At 40.5% G+C, this 19,667-nt stretch overlaps 1 protein-coding gene across 8 annotated transcripts in view; it reads right to left on the bottom strand.

The window, feature by feature from the left end:
- Positions 1-19,667, bottom strand: part of JAKMIP1 (janus kinase and microtubule interacting protein 1) — a 228,491-nt gene that overhangs the window by 33,882 nt on the left and 174,942 nt on the right. For all 8 annotated transcript variants that reach the window (XM_036383143.1, XM_054514751.1, XM_054514755.1 and 5 more), the window contains one exon: positions 18,119-18,361. In XM_036383143.1, coding sequence (XP_036239036.1) covers positions 18,119-18,361 — 243 coding nt within the window. The remainder of the gene's footprint in view (positions 1-18,118; positions 18,362-19,667) is intronic.

The raw sequence follows: 19,667 nt of genomic DNA on the forward strand, positions 1-19,667 counted from the left end.
TGGAGATGTTAATTGTGCGTACACAGCTCCAAAGGGTTCACAAGAAAAGACTCATTCTGTTTTTCTGTTTACTTTGGCCTGGACTGTAGTAACAGAAGACAATACTTGATACTGAGGATTTCTAGAGTGCAAAATAGTACATCAAACAGAAGTACTTAACTGAATTAAGAAAAAAAAAACAGTTTATTTTGTAATTTAGTTCACCATCTCAATACTTATCCTACGTTCCTGTGACAAGGAACACAGGTTACAGTATTAGTTATACCTCCAAAATTTTCCTGTGGTCTGGAATTGGCCCAGTGAGTACTCTCTCTTTAAAAAAAAAAAAAAAAAAAAAAAAAGAGAAAAAGTAAACTCCGTTTACAATAAGGACTGTAATCTTGGAGGAGAGAGGTTCTAGAACTTCTCAAAAATTTTTACCTTATACATGACATGAAATAGCTTTGGTTCCAAAAGCTAAGAGAGAATTAAGACATTTGCTAGATAGATTCTTGTGCAAACTTTATAGTGAAGATGGATACTTGGGTAAGACCATACCTAAGTGGAGAAGGAAACCAGGAATGACAAGATCTGGGATGGACTGACTGGTAGCAAGTTCCTAACAAAGTGGTTCTTAACATGTAACTAAGTGGTGGGACTCCTTCCCATGGAATACTGCTAAGAGAAAAAGTTTATATGGGTTCAAGAGAGCCTTGACAACTTAAAATCCATCAAGGTTCACTGAACAAACAGAAACCAACTCTGCTCCAGGAAATCCTTGAGCAAAAAATGATGAAAGCCCTGGAGAGAACCAGTCTGTCCCCATCTCTTCCCCAAAGCATCTGCTCTCAGCTGCTGGCTCATTTTTAATGGATCTTCCTTTTCTGACAATAAACATATTTCTATCCTATCCACAAGTTTCCTTTCTCTAAGCATAAGAAAAAAACCCAACAATCTGGCTATTTGACTTCACCACTTGTGCTCTAGTACATGCCTACAAAACACATGAGGAAGTAACTTTGCAAGTAAGAATGAAGTCAGTTTTTAGGACATTATGCCTTACAGCAATTTGAATGCTGTACCTTATTTGCTCACAGGATTTCCATGTCACAGTGCCAGCAGGTGTGGGGGTACCACACAGGCACAACGTGCACAAGCCCTGTCCTGCCACAACTCAGCAACAGCAAAACCACTTTTGGCAGCAGTAGCCACTGTTGTCTCATAACTAAAAGATCTGAAAAAGGCCTAAAATAAATTTTAATTATGCTACCCACTTTAATAACTCATTAAGGACAGAGGTATTAGCCAGATCCAACTGTTACACATCACCAGGACTGAAAAAGTCATGATCTGTCTGGGTAAAATCTTAGAGTGCACAAAGAGAGCTCTAAGTGCTCTGGCAAAGAAGGAAATTTCAGCTGGCTGTTAAACTTGTGTTAGCTAACCAGACACTACTTCTGTCTCATTTAAAGATTCTTTCAGAAGAAAAAAAAAAAAGGAAATCCACAACAGCAACTGAAAATGACATAGAAGTAACCAACATCAGCTCTCTTTATGGGAAACCAGGAGTTGCATTTGTCACAGCTGATCTTATGACAAGGCTCTCAGCTGCAAACATGTTGTCATAGGACTTCCATAGGTGACCAAAGAAAATGAATGGGAATTCCAGCCTAGACAACATCTGTTTCTTCATCCTGACCCCCTCTCTCCCTCCCCCAAGATGTCCTTCAGCACCTGGGCCCAGCCAGGCACATGTGCTTTCCCATCTGGGTCAACCCACCTGAGGATTTCCAATTCTGGCCATTTGCTGTGGAGGGACAAATGCCTCCAGCATGGTGAGACTGAACTTCATATGAAAAATATTGACATTGACTGCCTCAGCCATGAATTCTTGAAACCCTGGGGAACAGAAGGAGGCTCCACTCTTCCCCCTGTTCTCCCCATTTTGAATAGCCTAATGTCTCACATGACATTTTCTTCTTCAAATGTCTCTCTAAGAAATCTAATAAAAACTTGGTTTTCTCCCTTTTAATTATTACGTGAGCAGCATATACACAAGACAATCCAGAACCAGGGTTCACTCTTGTCCAAGGGTGATGTTATGGTGCTTGTATCCCCATTCATGTGTTCTGTTTATGCTGGATATTATGTTCTGTGCCTTTAAGACTGGCTCTGAAGAGTGAAGGTTTTGTTTGGGTTTTCTTATCAAGCCTGGCAGGACACAGAGATGGGCAGTACTTAGTTCTGCTTTTGCTTTGCTCTATCTCTCGCTTCTGCTTGCTCTTGCTTCTGCTCATTAGCTAGTTTAGCTAAACAGTCCAAATTTCTTCCTGGACTGTTTCTCCTTTCCTTTTTTCGACCATCTCAAACCTGCTCCAGACTGGGACCTGGGACACACCGAGAGTTTGCACCCTGTGCCTGCAGCAGCTGCCCCAGAGCCAGAGGGACTGAGAACAGAGTGACCACCCTGTGAGAAAGACTTTCTGAATTTGTCATCTTTTCAGAGTGGTGTCATCTGGTATTGTTCATTTTGTGTGCTGGGGGTGCTGTGCCTGTTAAATAAACAGGTTCTTTCTGCTTCTCCCCAAGGAAAACCCTTCCCGAACCAGCTGGGGAGAGGGGCCATGTGGGTTTGCTTTCTGGAGGGGCCCTCCTTTGGAAATTCTCTACCAAATTTACCCTAAACCAGGACAACTCTGAATATTATTTCACTTATTTTGTTGAAAATGCTTAATGCAAGCACCAGTTTGGAGAAAGACAAGCAATTACAGTACCTATAATTTTTTCTGATATAGGTCATTGAGCACTATATAAAGCCTTCCACCCCTGAAGGAAGTTTTTCATATTCTCACCAGAAATCATGTTTCTGGCTTTAACTATGTTTTATTGAAGAATTAAATGTGCAATTATGGAAGTAAGTACTTATATGATTTATGAAGCATAACCATCAGAATTGAGAAACAAGGATTGACATGCAAATTTTGTCCTTCCTAAGACACATTGCCTGTTTATCTCTTAGTGCTTCTGCCTTGACACAACTTTATCTCTTTTTCCACCACTCTCCGCTTCTGGACAGATTCTTGTTTCCATTGTTTCTTCTCTTAAATCTTTTTCCTCTCCCTCCTTACCTCCTTTAAAATGAGTAGGAAAGAAACCTCTACCCAACTCAGCCCACTAACCTTAAATCCTTCATGATTTCACTGTGGTTTGTGGATTACATAAATAATGAGGCTCTCTGTCACCAGAAACCTGACCAACACTCTTTTTCATCACCTCCTGTCACACAAAAGTTATGAACACCCTTGAAGGAGACAGACAGCCAAGCCACATGGAATCCTTTGTTTCCAGCTAAATCCTTTGTTTCCAACCACAAGAAATTTCTAAACTTTTTAGCAGAGAGAAGATCTGTATCGCCTCAGTGGGAAAACCTTGTTTTTGGGACACTGGTGGGTGAGGTCTGCCAGGGCCCCCCTTCCCACATCAGATGCAGACTGTGAAAGAGGCAAGAGCCTTCCCACCAGCTGCCTGGGACATGGCTCTGCTCACTGGTGCAGATTGCTAAAGGTCAGAACATGGAAAAAATCAGATTTTCTGGAAGTTAGGAACTGTGTTTTGGATTGCATATCCCAAACATGAGTTTTATGGCCTGGAGTCACTTCAAGTCCACCATATAAGCAGGCAGAGCTTGCTCTCTTTCAGGTCACCAACAAGTAGACAGGACAAGGGAAATTAAGGAAAAACAAAAAAGGCAAGAATTGAAATCCAAAAGCCATAACTCACTAATATTAGACTGACAAGGCACTGAAATCCTCTGAGGACCAGACCCTAACTCCTAGCTGAACTTCAATTGAGTCAGGGGAAGCCTCTGTTGAAATGGGAGTATAATCATCCTCAAACTTCTTTAGATCACAAGTACCTCCAAGCTGGAAGTCTCAATTTACAGCTGTTTAATAAATATGAAAATTAGTAAAATTCCAGGTGCAAAATGCTAAGAAGCAATTGCTGCTAAAATCACAGCTCTGGTACTGAATCAGTGCATTTGGAAGCCATCTGTGCTCTTACAGATCTGATTACAGGTGGCAATTTTGCTGATAGTGGCATATGATTATCAGTGGCAGCAAAAAAAGGCTGTTTTAACTCTGAACTGTTCTGTGGTGAATCTGCAATCAAGCTGTCTGGGCACAGCCACAGCAGACCAAAAAAGAGAATAAACAGTATCCATGGCCTGCTAGTAGAAGAGGATGAAGGAAGTGCCTAAACCACCAGGCACTGATTCATACCCTTTTCCTAAGTTTTGCACCTTTCCTTGGCTCCAGGCAGACAAATATCCCATTTCTGCAGGATTCCATCACATGGGTTTGGCAAAGGAAAAAAACCCTTCACATTGGCTTTTCATGAAGAAAATGGGATTGTCCTCTTAAACTACAAATGCTCCTTCCTGCTTTTATGTGCAGAGATATTGGAAAGAGATTTCTATACTTTTCCAAAGGTTGAAATTGCTTGATGTGTCCAAAACAAAATATGATGCAGAGAACTGAATCACTTTTCAAATAAAAGTATTCCAAGGAAAAAGCATCAATGCCTATGTGCTTACTGCACTTGGGTACCTCATGACATTTTGGGAGGGAGGGATTCCTGCTGGAATGACTGTGCTCAGCCAGGCCAACAGGGAACAAACCTGTCTGCCTGCCCAGGGTGCTGAATGGAAGCAGCTCTGAAGTTTTGCCTCTAATACACAAATCTTATCAAAAGTTAGTAAAAAATTATTCAAATGCACAAGATCCAGTAGTCCCAGGGCAGTGGCAAAACCACAGCATTAACCATTGTCACCTCATTGTACTAAGACAACAGTTTCTTTTGGTTAGCCAGGATGACATTACGATTATAATGATCCTCTCAATGTTTAGAGTATTTCACTGTTCCAGAGGGAGAATCCTGAGGTGGAACTTGCTAAATTTATGAGCAAGATGTCATGACTTGGATCCCACAATTGCCTGGAGTCACGCTTGCAGACTTCCATTCCCCCAGCATGGTCAGACCCAGAGGAACAATGATAATTCCAGCCTCATTACAGCTAACTTGGTTTCTGCTCCAACAAGCAAGGCTTCTTTTGTTTTATAAATTAACTAGTACCTATCTATACAGAATAATGGCAATCTTTCCACTCTCTTACTGATTTCTGGAAAAAAAAAACAAAACCAAGAATATTTGACCCATATCCCAGCCCACCTAAGAATTAAGGCTTCTTAGAGGATCTAAAGAAAAATGAACAAAATGTTTGTAAATGTAATAATACATGTCCATATGGAAGGAAAAGCTAAACTGTCCTTTTCTGTGAAAGAAACTCAACAGATTGCCTAGAAATAGGCAGCTCCCATTCCCCTTTTAAGGGAAGCAAATGCCATCCAGATGGAAATGATCAAATGGATCAAACAGCTACATTTTATTCCCAAATGATCTTTGTTCTACTTATCACTCATTACACCAGGAAAATTATTTTTCCTGCAGCCCAAATATAGTAAAAAGAGTATTATTTATCATATGCTTGTTCAAAATACTCTGTATTGAGAGTTTCCCTGATGAGATATTGATCTTGACACACAAGAAAGGTGAGAAGAAAAGTGTCCTTCCTAATGAGAACATTCCTTTAAGATCTGTGGAATCTTTTAATTCCCATTAAGCCTACACTGTCCTGGCAGCAGTTGGATCTGAAGCCACTTTCTGATGCCCGGGGTGATGAAATGCCCCTTCAGCAGCCCTGTCACTTGCCAGGTTTTAAAAAGGGGAATGCTACCAAGTCCCAGTGAAACCACACTGAGGTTCTCCTACTAGTTTCATTTATACTGTCCAAAGGGTAAATACTTCAATTGTAAATTTGCATTGAATAAAACCTAAATTTAAAAATCAAAAAGAATCCTCATCTTTGACCCTAAGTGATTATGTAGGGCATGTATAATCAAATTCAATATTTTAGGGGGCATTTTCAAGGACATAAGAGGCATTTGTTACCACCTAAAAGAAAGGCAATGAAATCTGAACTCCTAATTTTTTCTTATGACTTTGAAAAATTTCTGTACCATTTTATGTGGTAAAAATAATATTTGTTTAAGCCTGTCCTCCTATAAATTTATGATTATATATAAGGATAATTACCTATTCTCTTATATAAGCTCTAGTTATTTAATTATAATATGATCTTTTAGCCAGAAAACCGACAGCAGCACAAATACAGTTTTATGTGAGGACATAAAATGTTTAACAGCTGTGGCTGACTGACAGGACTAGATCAAGAGCATCTAATCTAACTGGGCCATGTAACACTACCTTTTATTTCACATTAATCATTGAACACGAGTTCAACTGTGTCATAGATCGATCAAGTGGGCCTATAAATTAGGCAATAAATTAGAAGTTGATTTTTAATGGTGTGGGCACTAACAGATAACACTGGGTTCAGGTGCAGCAATCCAAAAATACAAAGGATCCCACAGCTCCATGAGTACTGATAATCAAGGAGGAATTCAACAAGCAGTGTCAGATATTTTGTAGAATTCTGTGAATTGGTAATTAGTCCCAAAACAGTCATTCTGAAGTGGGAAGAAGCCCCCAATATTAAGCTTCCAGAGTATGCAGCTGAGACATGCAAAACAATGTATTGCTATAACCTCTGTTCAACTGAAAGCTCAAAAGTACTAATTCATAATAAATTGCAAATCATGACATCTCTAATAAAACTTACAGACAGGACAACCTCTTCTGAGAGAAAAGCTAGGCTGGAGTAATAAAATAGAATGTTTCTACATTTTAAAAGGGTCAGATTTATCCACAACAGAAGTTATTGCTCCTAATAATACTGCTAAGGCAATTGTCTTACTCATAACCTATTTATCCTTAAAATTTACAGGGCAGCCCAGTACTGCAGAAGACAGTAAGACAGTATGTTTATTTCAAAACAGACAAGGAGTGCTTGCTTTCATGCTAGAGTTTAGAATTTTTTTCCTCCCAAGGACCATTATTAAATTGAAACAAAGCCTTCTTTTCAAAATGGCTTATTAAAGTGAAAGATATGTCTTGACAATAGCATAATTCTTTCCCCAATATTCAGTTTGCCAGTGCAGAGAGCAGCACTCACTCTTAGCTGACATGTCATCTTCCCTGGACCTGCAGGACTCTGAGCAATCACTTTTCATTCAGGAGCAGCAGAAACCACTTCCCTCCTTCACTCTGCAAGCTCCCAAGGAAGCATTCCAACAAGGAACAGCTTTAATAGCACCTTACTTAGGACACAGAAATTAAGAACAACACAAAAGAGGTCAGAAGCCCTCTGAAGGAAACACTTGTGCTTAGCTGATTTCCCAGGAGAATGGCAGTGCTGCAGCCACTAATCCACTGCAGAGAACTGCCCCCAGCTCAGGCTGAATCATGTTTGAATACACCATTTTATAAGCTGCTGTGTCTGTTCTGCATTGTCCTCTTTTAAACTACTCAAGAGGAAGCATACACAAGTGCAGAGGAGTGCACAGTTTGCAGATAAAGAACAATGAATCTGGCTTATTATCATGCAAAAGCTCCCAAGCATTAGCACTACACCTGGCATATGCTCAATACCTCACTTGATGGATGCTGCTTCTGATCTCTTGGGGCCTTGAGAGAATCTGTCAGGTCAACAAGGCTTCAGATATACATGCTCATTTCATTTCCTGTTTAATCTGTTTATAAACTGGTACCTAAATATTTTACAGGGATTCCAGAGTTTGGGACCATAAATTAAGGCAAAACTATACAGCTAATTCAAGCTGTAAGTACAGAGAGAAAGTCCTCAGGCTTTCAAAAATTCAAACAGAACCCCCAGATAGAACAACACAAAAGAGAGGCTCCCAAGTATTATTGTCCCTTTGTCTCTTCTGTGAAGACTACTCTGGTGTTCAAAGCAGTCACCTTGGACTCGAGGAAGACTGCAAGTCTTTGTCCTGCTAAGCACAACCAGGTCACCACCACGAGACCTTGGTCACTCCACTACTGAAGTACCTTGGGAGGGAATCACCTCCCCTTTTTCCTGCAGTGTAGATTTGATACCTGAGGTAGTTCCATTCCACTCATCTTTATAGTCAGTGAGTTGAAAAGGCACCTCTAGAGTGCAGATCATCTTGCCTATTTTAGACCTACATTATGATGAGATGAATCCTGTCCTGTAGATCAAGAGATGGTTTCTCTTCATGATGGCAGGGACACCACGAGACTAACTCAGACTTATACGTGTCCCAAGGAATGCCACTCCTTGGAGCATGACTTCAGCTTAGCTCTTAAACACATGGTAACCAACTCCCTGCCAGGGGGACAGACACCTGACAACCACTGCTTGAAGGTCTGCAGTGTTGGCTGAGCTGTAAGCAATAAAGAGCTAAATTCTGTAGCCTAATAAAGATGTCTTGTCACCAGAGAAGACCAGGAAATGTTAAATCAATTGTCTGTCCACATGAAAAAGTCAGTGCAAATGGCAGTCTCAGAGTCATCTCCAAAAGGGACAACAGGAATTGCTGTTCTGGGAAAGATGCAGGTATCAGATATAACAGAATCACAGAATTACACAACATTTTGAGTTGGAAGGGACCCAGCAGGATCATAGAAGTCCAGCTCCTGGCCCTGCACAGGACAGCTCCAAAAATCACACCACATGTCTGAGAGCATTGTCCAGGTACTTCTTGAGTTCTGTCAGGCTCATTGCTGTGACCTTTCCCTGGGGAGCTGTTCCAGCACCCAACAACTCCAGAAGAAAAACCCTCTCCTGACATGCAGTCCTAACCCTCCTCTGACACAACTTCAGGCCATTCCCTTGGCTCCTGTCACTGTCACCACAAAGAGATCAGTGCCTGCCCCTCCTCTTCCCCTCACAGGGAAGCTGTAACTGCAGTGGGGTCTCCCCTCAGTCTCCTCCAGGCTGAACAGACCAAGTGACCTCAGCTGCTCCTGAGGCTTCCCCTCAAGGCTCTTCATGATCTTTTAGCCCTCCTTTGGACACTCTTATTGCTTTATATCTTTCTAATAATGCAATGCCCAAAACTGCACACAGGATGACACCTGATCTTGCTTCCACTGCTCATACATCCTCCTTTTTTTGCCTTCTCTCCAAAGGAAAATCCCTACTCAGCCAAGACAGCCTTCTGCCTCATCTGATAGACTTGAGACATTTAGGAATTGCCTGCTCCTGTGCCCTTAGGAGGTGCTGCTTAAAAACTGACCAGCACAGATGGACCCCAGCATCTGAACAAGCTTTTTCTCAGGGAACCTTACTCACTAGTTCCCTGAGCAGTCAGGAGTCTGCTCTCATGTCCAGGACTGAGGTTTTGATGGCACTTTCCCTCCAGTTTAAAACAAGTGATTTTAAACTCAATCACTTACTAGCTGCTGTGGCCAAGACAGCCACCAATCTCCACCTCACTCAAGGCCCTCTGTTAACAAGCAGCAAATCAAGGAGAGCATCTTTCTTAGCTGCCTTTCTTTTTGCTGTCATTACATTGCAAGGGTTCCACATTGCTAGAGTTTCATACCTCCCTGATGTTTCTCATAGGCATCTCCTCTAGGCACTGACTCTTCCTTGTCCTCACAGCAGCCAACCAACTCCAGTTCCCACCAATCCACTCTTTTATAGCACTCTTCTCATTGGCTACAGCTGTGGCCTGTTAACATCAGGCCTATTCCTAATCTTTAGTAATTGGCTCAGCTGCAACTCTTTACGGGGGTAAGATTACTTTCTATACTACCTTTATTTACCTATATTCTATTCCCCTACATCTTATGATTTAGAGGAATCTCTTCATTCCTCAAAGATCAATTTATCAGTGTCTTGGCCAGGCTAGGCAGCCTATAGCAGAGTCCTACAATGACATCCACATTATTTGTTAGCAAGTAGTGCTTTTTTCTGGCTCTCCTGAGCACCATCACACAAGGTACTTTCTGAATGAACCTGATTCAGTCCATGTAACAGACCATGATTCCTGTCCACACCAGCTGCAGCTTTCTTTCTTAGGTTTCAAAACCCTGAAGAGGTCATGGCCTTTAACGTGCTCTCCAACACTCACTCGGGGCCAGCCACCTGCTACCCACCAATTCTCCAGAATTACTGCACAGTTCCTTCTGTGGTCATCTGCTCTTGGAGCAGGCTCATTGTGACAGAAATGGTTTCTGGTTATGCTCATCAGGATATATATGCTCATAGGATACAGACATTACACTTCTGCCTTGCAAAATGATGAGACATTAGATCATTTGGAGCTATATAAAGTAAATTAATTATTTATTTCTGCCAAGCCCAGGTACTTCAAATGAGCCTGTCTGCTCATTCATAAACAGTCATTTGCAAAAGTTCTACCACCCACAAAGACCACAAAAGGTCTTTAATTAACTGTTAATTCAGGAACCACATCATATTGGTGATTATAACTAGCACAGAAAAGGCACATAAAATTGTAAGGGTGGCAGGGACGAGCAGAGCCCAGTCCTTTGCTATCCACAAAGTACCTACATTAAGGAGTACATTTTCTCCTTTAAATCAGCTCCTCTGAGAGACAAGAACTGGATTGTGTCCCCAAGCAAAGCTCTCTGTGCAAACAGTCACAAATTATCAATACGTTTCAGCTAGGCAACCTCACCATGAGATTTTAAAGCCCATTTACCAGAAGGGACTTTCTGTAGCCAGCTGGAAATGGAGATGTGACTGCTGAGAGACAGTCCCCAGCCCACAGAGGGAAAGCAGGGAGGCAGCACTCAGCAGATGGTGGGGGCAAGGGACAACCACATCCTCCCTTTTTAGCTGCAGCTTTCAGTGAGGGTGAGAAAGAGTCACTCTCAATTTTCAGCCTTGGAGCCACATTATAAAAACCAGCAATGTGCTCCAGGTGCTTCCCCTTCAAGGAGGCTTTGCCAGCCAGCCATCCACTGACAAGCCACAGCACTTCAAATTCCAAATTTTCCAAAAGCAATTAATACAAGTCCAAAATAAACTCCCAGCAATTCTTTACTGAAATTCCCCTTTGCTCCATGTTCTTACACCATAATATAAAACACAGTGACTAAGCAGAACAGGTATCATCTTAATTTCTGAGTAATCACTGATTAAATACTCCCAGTAACCCATGAAAAAAGAACTCTCTCTCCAGCCTTAGATATTTGACCTGGTTCACTAATGGCTTGAACACACAGTGTCAGTGCCTGGGAACCAGGCTCACAGCTGCTCTGGACCACCAGGCTGAAACTGAGCTGCTCCTGCACCCAGCTGAACCTGACCCACCATCTGTAACAGGATCCTCTGGCTCTTTTTTCCTTTCTTTTGCTTTTTTCTCTCTTTTCTTAAATACCTGCCTACTTCAGAAGTCATAGCTTTTTCTCTCAAGAACTTTCCACACTACATTAAGATTTCCAAAGGCAGATAGTTTACATTACATGAAATATGACAGTGGCCACAGTCCAAGGGCCCTTTAACAAGGGTGCAAGTCAGTCTGGCTCCCACCACAGGAGTTTGACATTTTCCCTAGGGGTGCCTCACTCCCACTCAGAAAAGGCTCAATGGTTTATGCAGATAAAAGCAAAATTGTGCTAACAATATTTTATGCAACCACTGATCTTTTTTTCCCCCTCTCTTTCAGCAGCAAAATAGACAACAGGGGTGCTGAGCTGCTGTAGGGAAAAGTGTCCCCTGCTGGCCTGGTCCCACTGTCATCTACATTAGGGCTGGCATGTGGGGCACACAAGTGAGTGTCCTTCCCATGGAATCTAGTTTATTTGGAAAGGAAAAGACAGATTGATACATACCTGGATTTTTAATCTGCAGTGTAGTCAAGGTATAATAAGAACTGCCACTGCATAGTCTTAGTTCCCTCTTAATTTAAGGTTTAAATTCAGTCTTTAAAATAAGAATTAAAGAAATGAGTCTCTACTCTTGTCCTTACTTGTACTTGCAAATCCCAAAACAGAGAAAAAAAACAAACACAAAAACAAAAAGAATGATCTGCAGAAAATCACTTCTCCCTATTATTTTAAACCATATTTATTTATGCCAAACTGAGTGCAATTATACACATATATATGTGTATATATATGCACATAAATATTTTATGGACATTTATATGTAAATGAACACATTGTTCTATGGTTCAGCATTACCCTGACTGATAGGATGATCAGAGCCAGATAGACTGCTGACAGACTATATTCCTAGCTAAATGTAACAGGCCATTCTTTCTGAAATATCTGATTTTCTGTCCCAGCCTTTGTTGCTCTCCTCATTCCCAAGAACAAGGAATTGTGAGAAGGATGGACCTAAGTCAGTTCTTCCAGGTGCCTGACCTGATGAGAATGCATTTGGGCAAAGAGATATGTGAGGTCCTTTGGTTTAATCAGGCCTTAAGAGAGGTTTTCACTGTAGAAATCTTTCATGCATTATCTGGTTTTAATTAGGGGTTTTATTATCCATCAGCTTATGGGCTCAATGAAAAGACTGTTACTGAGAAGGTACCAGATAGTGCTTTTACAAATCAGAATTGCTAATGAAAAAAATATATATATAAAGAGGTATTCTTAGGGATTTAATCATGGGCAACTTGGTTCTGTTCTCACTCCTACAAATACCAGTCCTGAGGATGAAACTGAGTGACTACAGACTGAACATAAGACCTGATTCCCAAATTTCCTATGGGAATGAAAGCTTTCCATAGCACAAGGCAAGCAATACATGGGGAGTGGCAGGCTTCACAAGCAACCCTTCTGCATTTCCTACAAATGTTTAATATACAGGACAACCTAGGATCCTGGCATCTTTTACCTGAAAGAAATTGAGTTTTGTCATCCTCCCTACTTCCCTGTGCCTTCCCTGCCTTCTCCAGCATATCAGTTGTCACAGAGGGATGGAGAACATGTTCCTCCCACTGATTCTGATCAAACCATTTCTGTTGTACACATTTGTAAGATGTAATGGGCAACTTTACCTTTCTAACTTGCAGGATGAATTCTTTCTAGTTAAGTGAGACTGCATGCACAGCTGAGTGCAGACAAAATACAGGGCAATTTACCATTAAAAAAAATATACTATGAATGCTATTTTCCTGAAAAATCAGAGAAGTAGTCTAACACAAGAATTGCACTGACTAAAGAGAACCCTTTAAAATATGCATGATCTGTCATTCTAGGTGTTCTTTGCATTTGAACATAAAAACTGGCATTACATTCCCTGTTTATGACTTCACCTACCAGAGAAGAGCAAAACAGCTAAAGCACAACTGCAGGAGGATTATTAGTTTTCTTTACTTTCAGGAAAATGCTCATTCAGTGTTGGAAGAAAGTGATGGATTTTTTTTCACCTCTTACAGGAGAAAGGCTATTCTTTCCAGTGGTTTTTGATCCTCAGATTCCAATGCCTCCCCCATGTGGGTACTGACTACTCCACAGTACATTTTTAGTCTCAGCTACAAAATGAGTTTCCTTTTTATGTTTATCTCTCACACAGCCTTTAGAAAGCACTATGCACTATTTCAGGTTGCTACTTCTATGTAATTCTATTTCTAAATAATACTTCTGTTGAAACTAGAGACAAAAGATATAACTTTGCTGCTAAAAGAGATATTTTGCTTTCAGTATTAGGTAGCTCAAATCTAGAAAAAAGAACTGAGCAAATATTGCCTGTATATATTAATAAACATTCATTTGACACTAACTATTGATCCCAGAAAACAGTTTTCTGTGCTGTTTCAAACAATATCTTTGGGAGAGGAAGAGTCTGAATGGAGAGCAGGCTCAGTGAGCACCAGTCAATAGGCATCATGCTGTCATCCAGCTTCCTTCCAAGTACCCTCCTCATCCAGCCCAGTACAGATAATGCCATTCCACTCATGCAGGTCCATGGATAGCAAACAGCAGACCACAGGTGGCTCAACACAGGCCAATTCAGATTTACTCTGCAAGCACATGGCTACTGATCCCCCTCAATATAGAAAAAAACCCAGCAAATATTTCACAGAATAAGGGACAAAATTAATTATCCTGTATAACTCACTGAGTAAGCTGAGACTCCCACAGGACCTCAGCTCAGCAGGACACCAATAAAGAAACCATCTGGTCTGACACTTTACATTTTGGGTCAGGTTCCTATAAATGACCATGTTTAAATAATTTGAAGTTCCTTGTTTGATAGTGCAATGTACCCTTTTATCTTCTTGTAAATCAACTAGTGCATAATTATTTGGTATGATCTTACTATCACTTCTCATTTGTCCATTCAGTAGTGGGAAAAATGGAGTAAGACAAGGTTTAAAATAGGAAACCTTTAGCTGACTCACCTTTTCCAGTGCTGCTGCATGCAGCTCTCCAAACTGATTGCTGCTAATTTATTGCCATTCCTCTAATGTAGTGTCCAAACTTCTGCATTTTTAATTAAGAGAAATTAAAGGCCGCTGAAACAGCTGGCCAAATGGTAACTGTGGTATCTGCACATCTTTAAACAATGCTTTGTGGTAGGAAGAATGGATGTCTTAAAAAATTAAAACCACAAGGGGCTACAGGATTTTAACTGAAATCTGTGATTTGTGAAGCAAAGCAGCGAAGTGCCAGCACAGAATCCGTTTGCTGGATGAATTGCTTGAGTCCATTCTGAATTATTGTGCTTCAATGCAGGTAATATCCTTGCAAATGTCTGTTCTTCCATCTACATCTCTGTGTCTGCAGCCCTTCTTTAGGAAATTATTAGTTCCAGCAGGAGGAAGAATGGGGCCAAATAACCTAATTAGCTTAAAGTGAAGCCTGAACACTTAAAATAAACCACACTTATCTGTGATAGAAAGAGACTGGACTGACAAAGGCTTAATTTCATGGAAAGTCACCATAGCCCCAAACAAAGTAGATTGCTTCACTAGGGTAACAAAGACTGATTATCATAGTATCACAGAGTATTATTATTAATATCCTTATTATTAGCACACTTCATGCATTATGATCTGACCTCAGACTGAACTGGCATGCCCTGTATTTTACTGTCAGCAAGATAAAGCTCCAAGAAGTTCTCACAATGGCTAATTCTTAAAGCATCATTTTATCAATGTAACAGTTACCATGTTCGATATTTACAAGAGGTTTTGCCTATCAAAATATCTTAATACTTGACAAGGCAGCTGATGGCTGGATAGCAGGTGTATCTGTCTACAGAGTTCTGGCCAGGCATCAGGAAGAAGTGAAAGACACATAAAAGCAAAGCCCACATTTTGGAATCTCACTGGTACCTCCTGCTTAGGCAGCACTCGACAGCATCACTTCCAGGGACTATTTCCCTTGGCATCTGGGATGTGCTTTCTAAAGCTGTGCTGGAAGAAGAGCAATTCAGTTCCTGCTGTAATGCTACCTTACTGAGCAACTGAAGGCAGCTTTCCACAATAAAGTGTGAGCGTGGGCATTAATATTTCATCAAAACCAGGCATTTTATTTCTGGCTCCCAAAAAACAAGTAGTAACACACTATGAACCAGCTGGGGTAATCAATGGAGGCAGAGGAAAAGCACAGCAACCATGACATGCATTACTATGTGTGAATGCCCTTTTCTAATAAAAGTGATGAAAAATACAGAGTAATGATAAAGATGCAGGAATAATGGGTGTTTTCCAAACGTACTAACTCTGGTGAGATCACAGTATAAATCAGTACTTTGTGGAATTTACAACCATGCTCAGTTAAACTTCCCAGAGCCAGCCAGCATCAGTGCACCCATGCAGCTGCACAGACACACTGCTCCCTCCTCCTTTTCACAGCCAGGATGCACCCAAGGCTCCTGCAGCCCAGATCACAACTATTTCTGAGCCAGACTGTGAGGAAGTGCTGTCCTGGCAGTGCCAGCACTGCTGGCCTGGCACTCCATACACTTCTCCCTGCGGCAGGGGTCTGGCAGCACAGGGTGCAGCCTGCATTGTGCATCCTCTAAACTCACATATTTCTGTGCCCACAATGCACATGCAGTCCCCTAAAGAAAGTGGCTGTGGACAGGTCCAGTAAAGGTACTCAAGCTGCAATTTTTTACTTAAAAGCAGCAATTAAAGGATGCTATTTTGCAGATACTAGCTCCTACAGCAATACACTGAATGTCCTGCTCTAGTTGGGCCTATAAAAAGAAAAAGGAAATATTTTTAAAAATATCCCAATAGTAAAGAAACACAGCAAATCTACCCCCTAATTTTTGTAAAATTAATTTCTAGGAAGTCCACAACAATACGTTTCCTGTAATTCCAAAGGAAACAGTCACACAAGGGAGATGTTCTTTCAGAACTTGCCACTGCACACTGAAGAAATAAGTAATACATAAAAGTAAAAGTGATTTAATAGATTTGTTTCACAATTCAGTTAAAAGAAAATCAAATCACCAACAAAAAGTGAAAAGAAAATGGGGAGGTGGCCTGGCTCATGAAAAATCCATGTATTTCAGTGATCTAAAATTTTCTATGAAATTTTGATCATAAAAACTATCACAGCTCTTTTCCACATAAATTTTCCAGTCATCTCAAAGTACTTGCTCGGCCATGCTAAGTAGTAAAATATCTGTGATTTAAAAAAAAAAAAAGTACTTTTTTATCAATGGGAAAAATCCCATTGCTAAGATGTTTACCTTGTTTTATTTCTGCAGGTTTTATTCTTTCCCATGCAGCTGATTTCTCCCCACAGGATATCGACCTTTATTACTTGCTGACAACACGTCTGGCAAATCGCTTTCTGCTGCGGTAGCTGAGGTTGAGCCATCTGTTTTTTCTCTAGAGAGCCATGCCTTATTCATAATGGCATTTTTGTGTTTCATTCCCTGGGCAATAGCACCTGCAGGCTGGTTTCCTATTATCTGACCCCAGAATTTATCATCGTGTTCTGATCCCGCCCCTCCGCGGCCCAGAGCCTGGCACGGTCCAGGGGCACCACAGCATCCTTCATCCCTGGCAGCAGAGCCCAGGGGGCTCCCCCAGGGACCAGGGCAGGCTGGGACCAGCCCATGGGTCTGAGCTGGAGAGGACAGCTGGAGGTATCTGAGGAGGGAAGGAGAACAGAAAACCTGGATGTCCCAACGTGTTGCTGTATGCTTTTATGGTAACAGGATGCTCTATGCACTGAGGCCGATTTCAGCTGTGGCCTCCCTATAATTGTACAAGAGGCCCATGTCCTCTTTCATTGGGATTTAATTAAAATCCATATGATTTACATAAAAAATAATCTCTGATTTCACGAAGATCAATCAAAGAGCTACTTGCATTCTTCTGTTCATAATGGTTTTCTTTCATGGCCATATTTTCATTGGTCTTTTTTCTGTGTGAGTGGGAGAGAGAAAAGGACCAGGAAACTTGATTTGAACTATTATATATATCCCCTGTTATATCAGGATAACATATTATCCAAATTCTGAGTCACCATTTCATTGCATAATGAATTACTTAACTAAAAGGAAATCTCAGCATCTTACATGTTCTTTTAATTAATGCCAAAAGCAAAAATGATGCTTTTAATTGTTTCATTGCATTTATTTTAATCCAAGATTATAAAGGAAATTCACTAGAGTATTATTTTTACCTACTCTACCTAACTGGCCCCAGTAATTGCATATTTGACTTTTGTTCCCATACAAGTATGGAGAGGTTATGTTGTCTCAGAGAGGCTGAAATCTCTTGCGTGTTTAGTTTAGCAGCAGACTGTCACAAATGCAATTGCAATTGATCAGCTCTGTTCTTAACAGGATTCCTGCAGTTAATGGAAATTACTATAAAGAGCTTCAGGGCATAGGAATAATTGGATCACTAAAAAAAAAAATAAAAAAGAATTGGAGGGGAAAAAAGGTAGGACAAGATCAACGTAACAACTTTTTTTAAAACATCCAACAATTTGCAAAGATTATCTTACCATAGAGAAAGGTACACCATGATGAAATGAAAATCTTTTAATTATTTTTGTAAGCCCCAAGCCCCTCTTAAACAATAGGAAAGAAAATGCATAATGAAAAACATTAAACAGTTTGTCAGCTTGTGTAAACTAACAATCAACTCTGCATCTCTGGAAGGAATCATTCAAACATTTGTATCTTCTGCCAAGTATAAGAGATTTCACTGAACTAAAACCAGTGAGAAAACTTACTGACCTGGCAGTTTTTGGGGTGGTTTTCTCTCAGCTCTCCACGCAAGGCTGTGATCCTCTCTGGGCTGGTTACTCCAATAGAAGAGCCAGCACACAGCTTTGGGGTGAGGGGAGAACTGTGGGGGCCACCCATCCCTGGCTGAGAGTCACCAGATGCTGACCCAATCCTCCTGTTCCCTTTGGCACCTGCCACACGATCCTCTGGCTGCCCCTTAGCCTGTGAAACCTCTGTGGAGGAAGGCAGCATCTGCAAGAGAAAATAGCATTTTAACAAATTCAAGATAGATTAAGTTTTCCAATGCTGCTCATTTTGGATTAGTGGAAGCCATTTGGATGAGTTCCCTAAAAGAAATATTCACAGAAATTAACTGTAAATAAACTACATTTAGCAAAATAAGGGAAAAGATAATACCAATTGTTTCAGATGTGGAGCATTCCTCCACCTCTCAAATAAAGAATCCTATATTCAACAAGTCATCCTCAAAACAAAACAAAAAAGATCTCTAAGGTTTAACAACAGCTGAAAAATTGCCTTGGGCTATTAAGAAAACTTAGATTAAAACTACAAAAAAAAATCCTAATTTTAAAAATTATCTCAGTTCTCTTGAAGAATCTAAAAAATTCTAACAGGATTCTTTTACAAACATATTTTCTCACTCCACACTGCACAACTAATTCAGGTTTGTCTACCTATGAATGTTCAAAAAAGTTAAGCTGAACAGACTCCAAAAGTGTGTTAGTTCGACTGCAAAATTCAAAACAAAAAAATATTAATTCAGTTGATCTTATTTCACATGTAAATCAACTTCAACATCAGAGCAAACTCTCCTTTTAGAATATCTTCACTGAGTGCAGACAAATTTAAGAGAGCAATGGCAGTTTAAATATGCACATTTTCATAACAGTTGCAAGCAGATCTCCCTGAATACCAATGACTACTACAAGGCAGTAGCATTTTATCATTCAAAGCCAAATTTATTATACCTACCATATGACTGTTGCATTGTTTCTCGAGATTGCAAGCCTTGTCATTTCAGCCTTTCCGTTTTTTGAAGATTAATTTATTTATTTCTAAAATTAATTCACCTCATTATGCATTAACATCTCATTGCCATTAGGCCTCTTGCAAAAGCTCCAGAAATGCAGATACAAATATATGCCAGGTCAGGAAGAATTACTTAAAAGAAAACCCATTTTACTTAAAATAATATACTGTTTGTGCTCTGTGCATCTTTTCTGAGTCTTAGCTACATCACTTGTGTCCATTAAAAAAATGAAAAATCAAAGGACTCTGAAATGCAATAGCAGTGTAAGATTGCTCTGAAATGGCCCAAGAGAAAGATGAACATTTATTGACAAGCTCCTGCATCTAAATATAGTTCTATTATGACATAAAGAAGAACACATGGTGGTTTTGTTGTTGCCATTTCACCTCCTGTTCTTGGCTCCCCACCATGAGCAGAGGGAACCAGTTCTGATGAATTGTGGCCATTGGTCCCCTTAAAGTACCCAACACAAGCATGTCTGGCCAGCTGAGACCCTGCCCAGGAGCA

The sequence above is a fragment of the Molothrus ater genome, chromosome 4 (assembly GCF_012460135.2).
Source record: "Molothrus ater isolate BHLD 08-10-18 breed brown headed cowbird chromosome 4, BPBGC_Mater_1.1, whole genome shotgun sequence".
NCBI lineage: Eukaryota > Metazoa > Chordata > Aves > Passeriformes > Icteridae > Molothrus > Molothrus ater.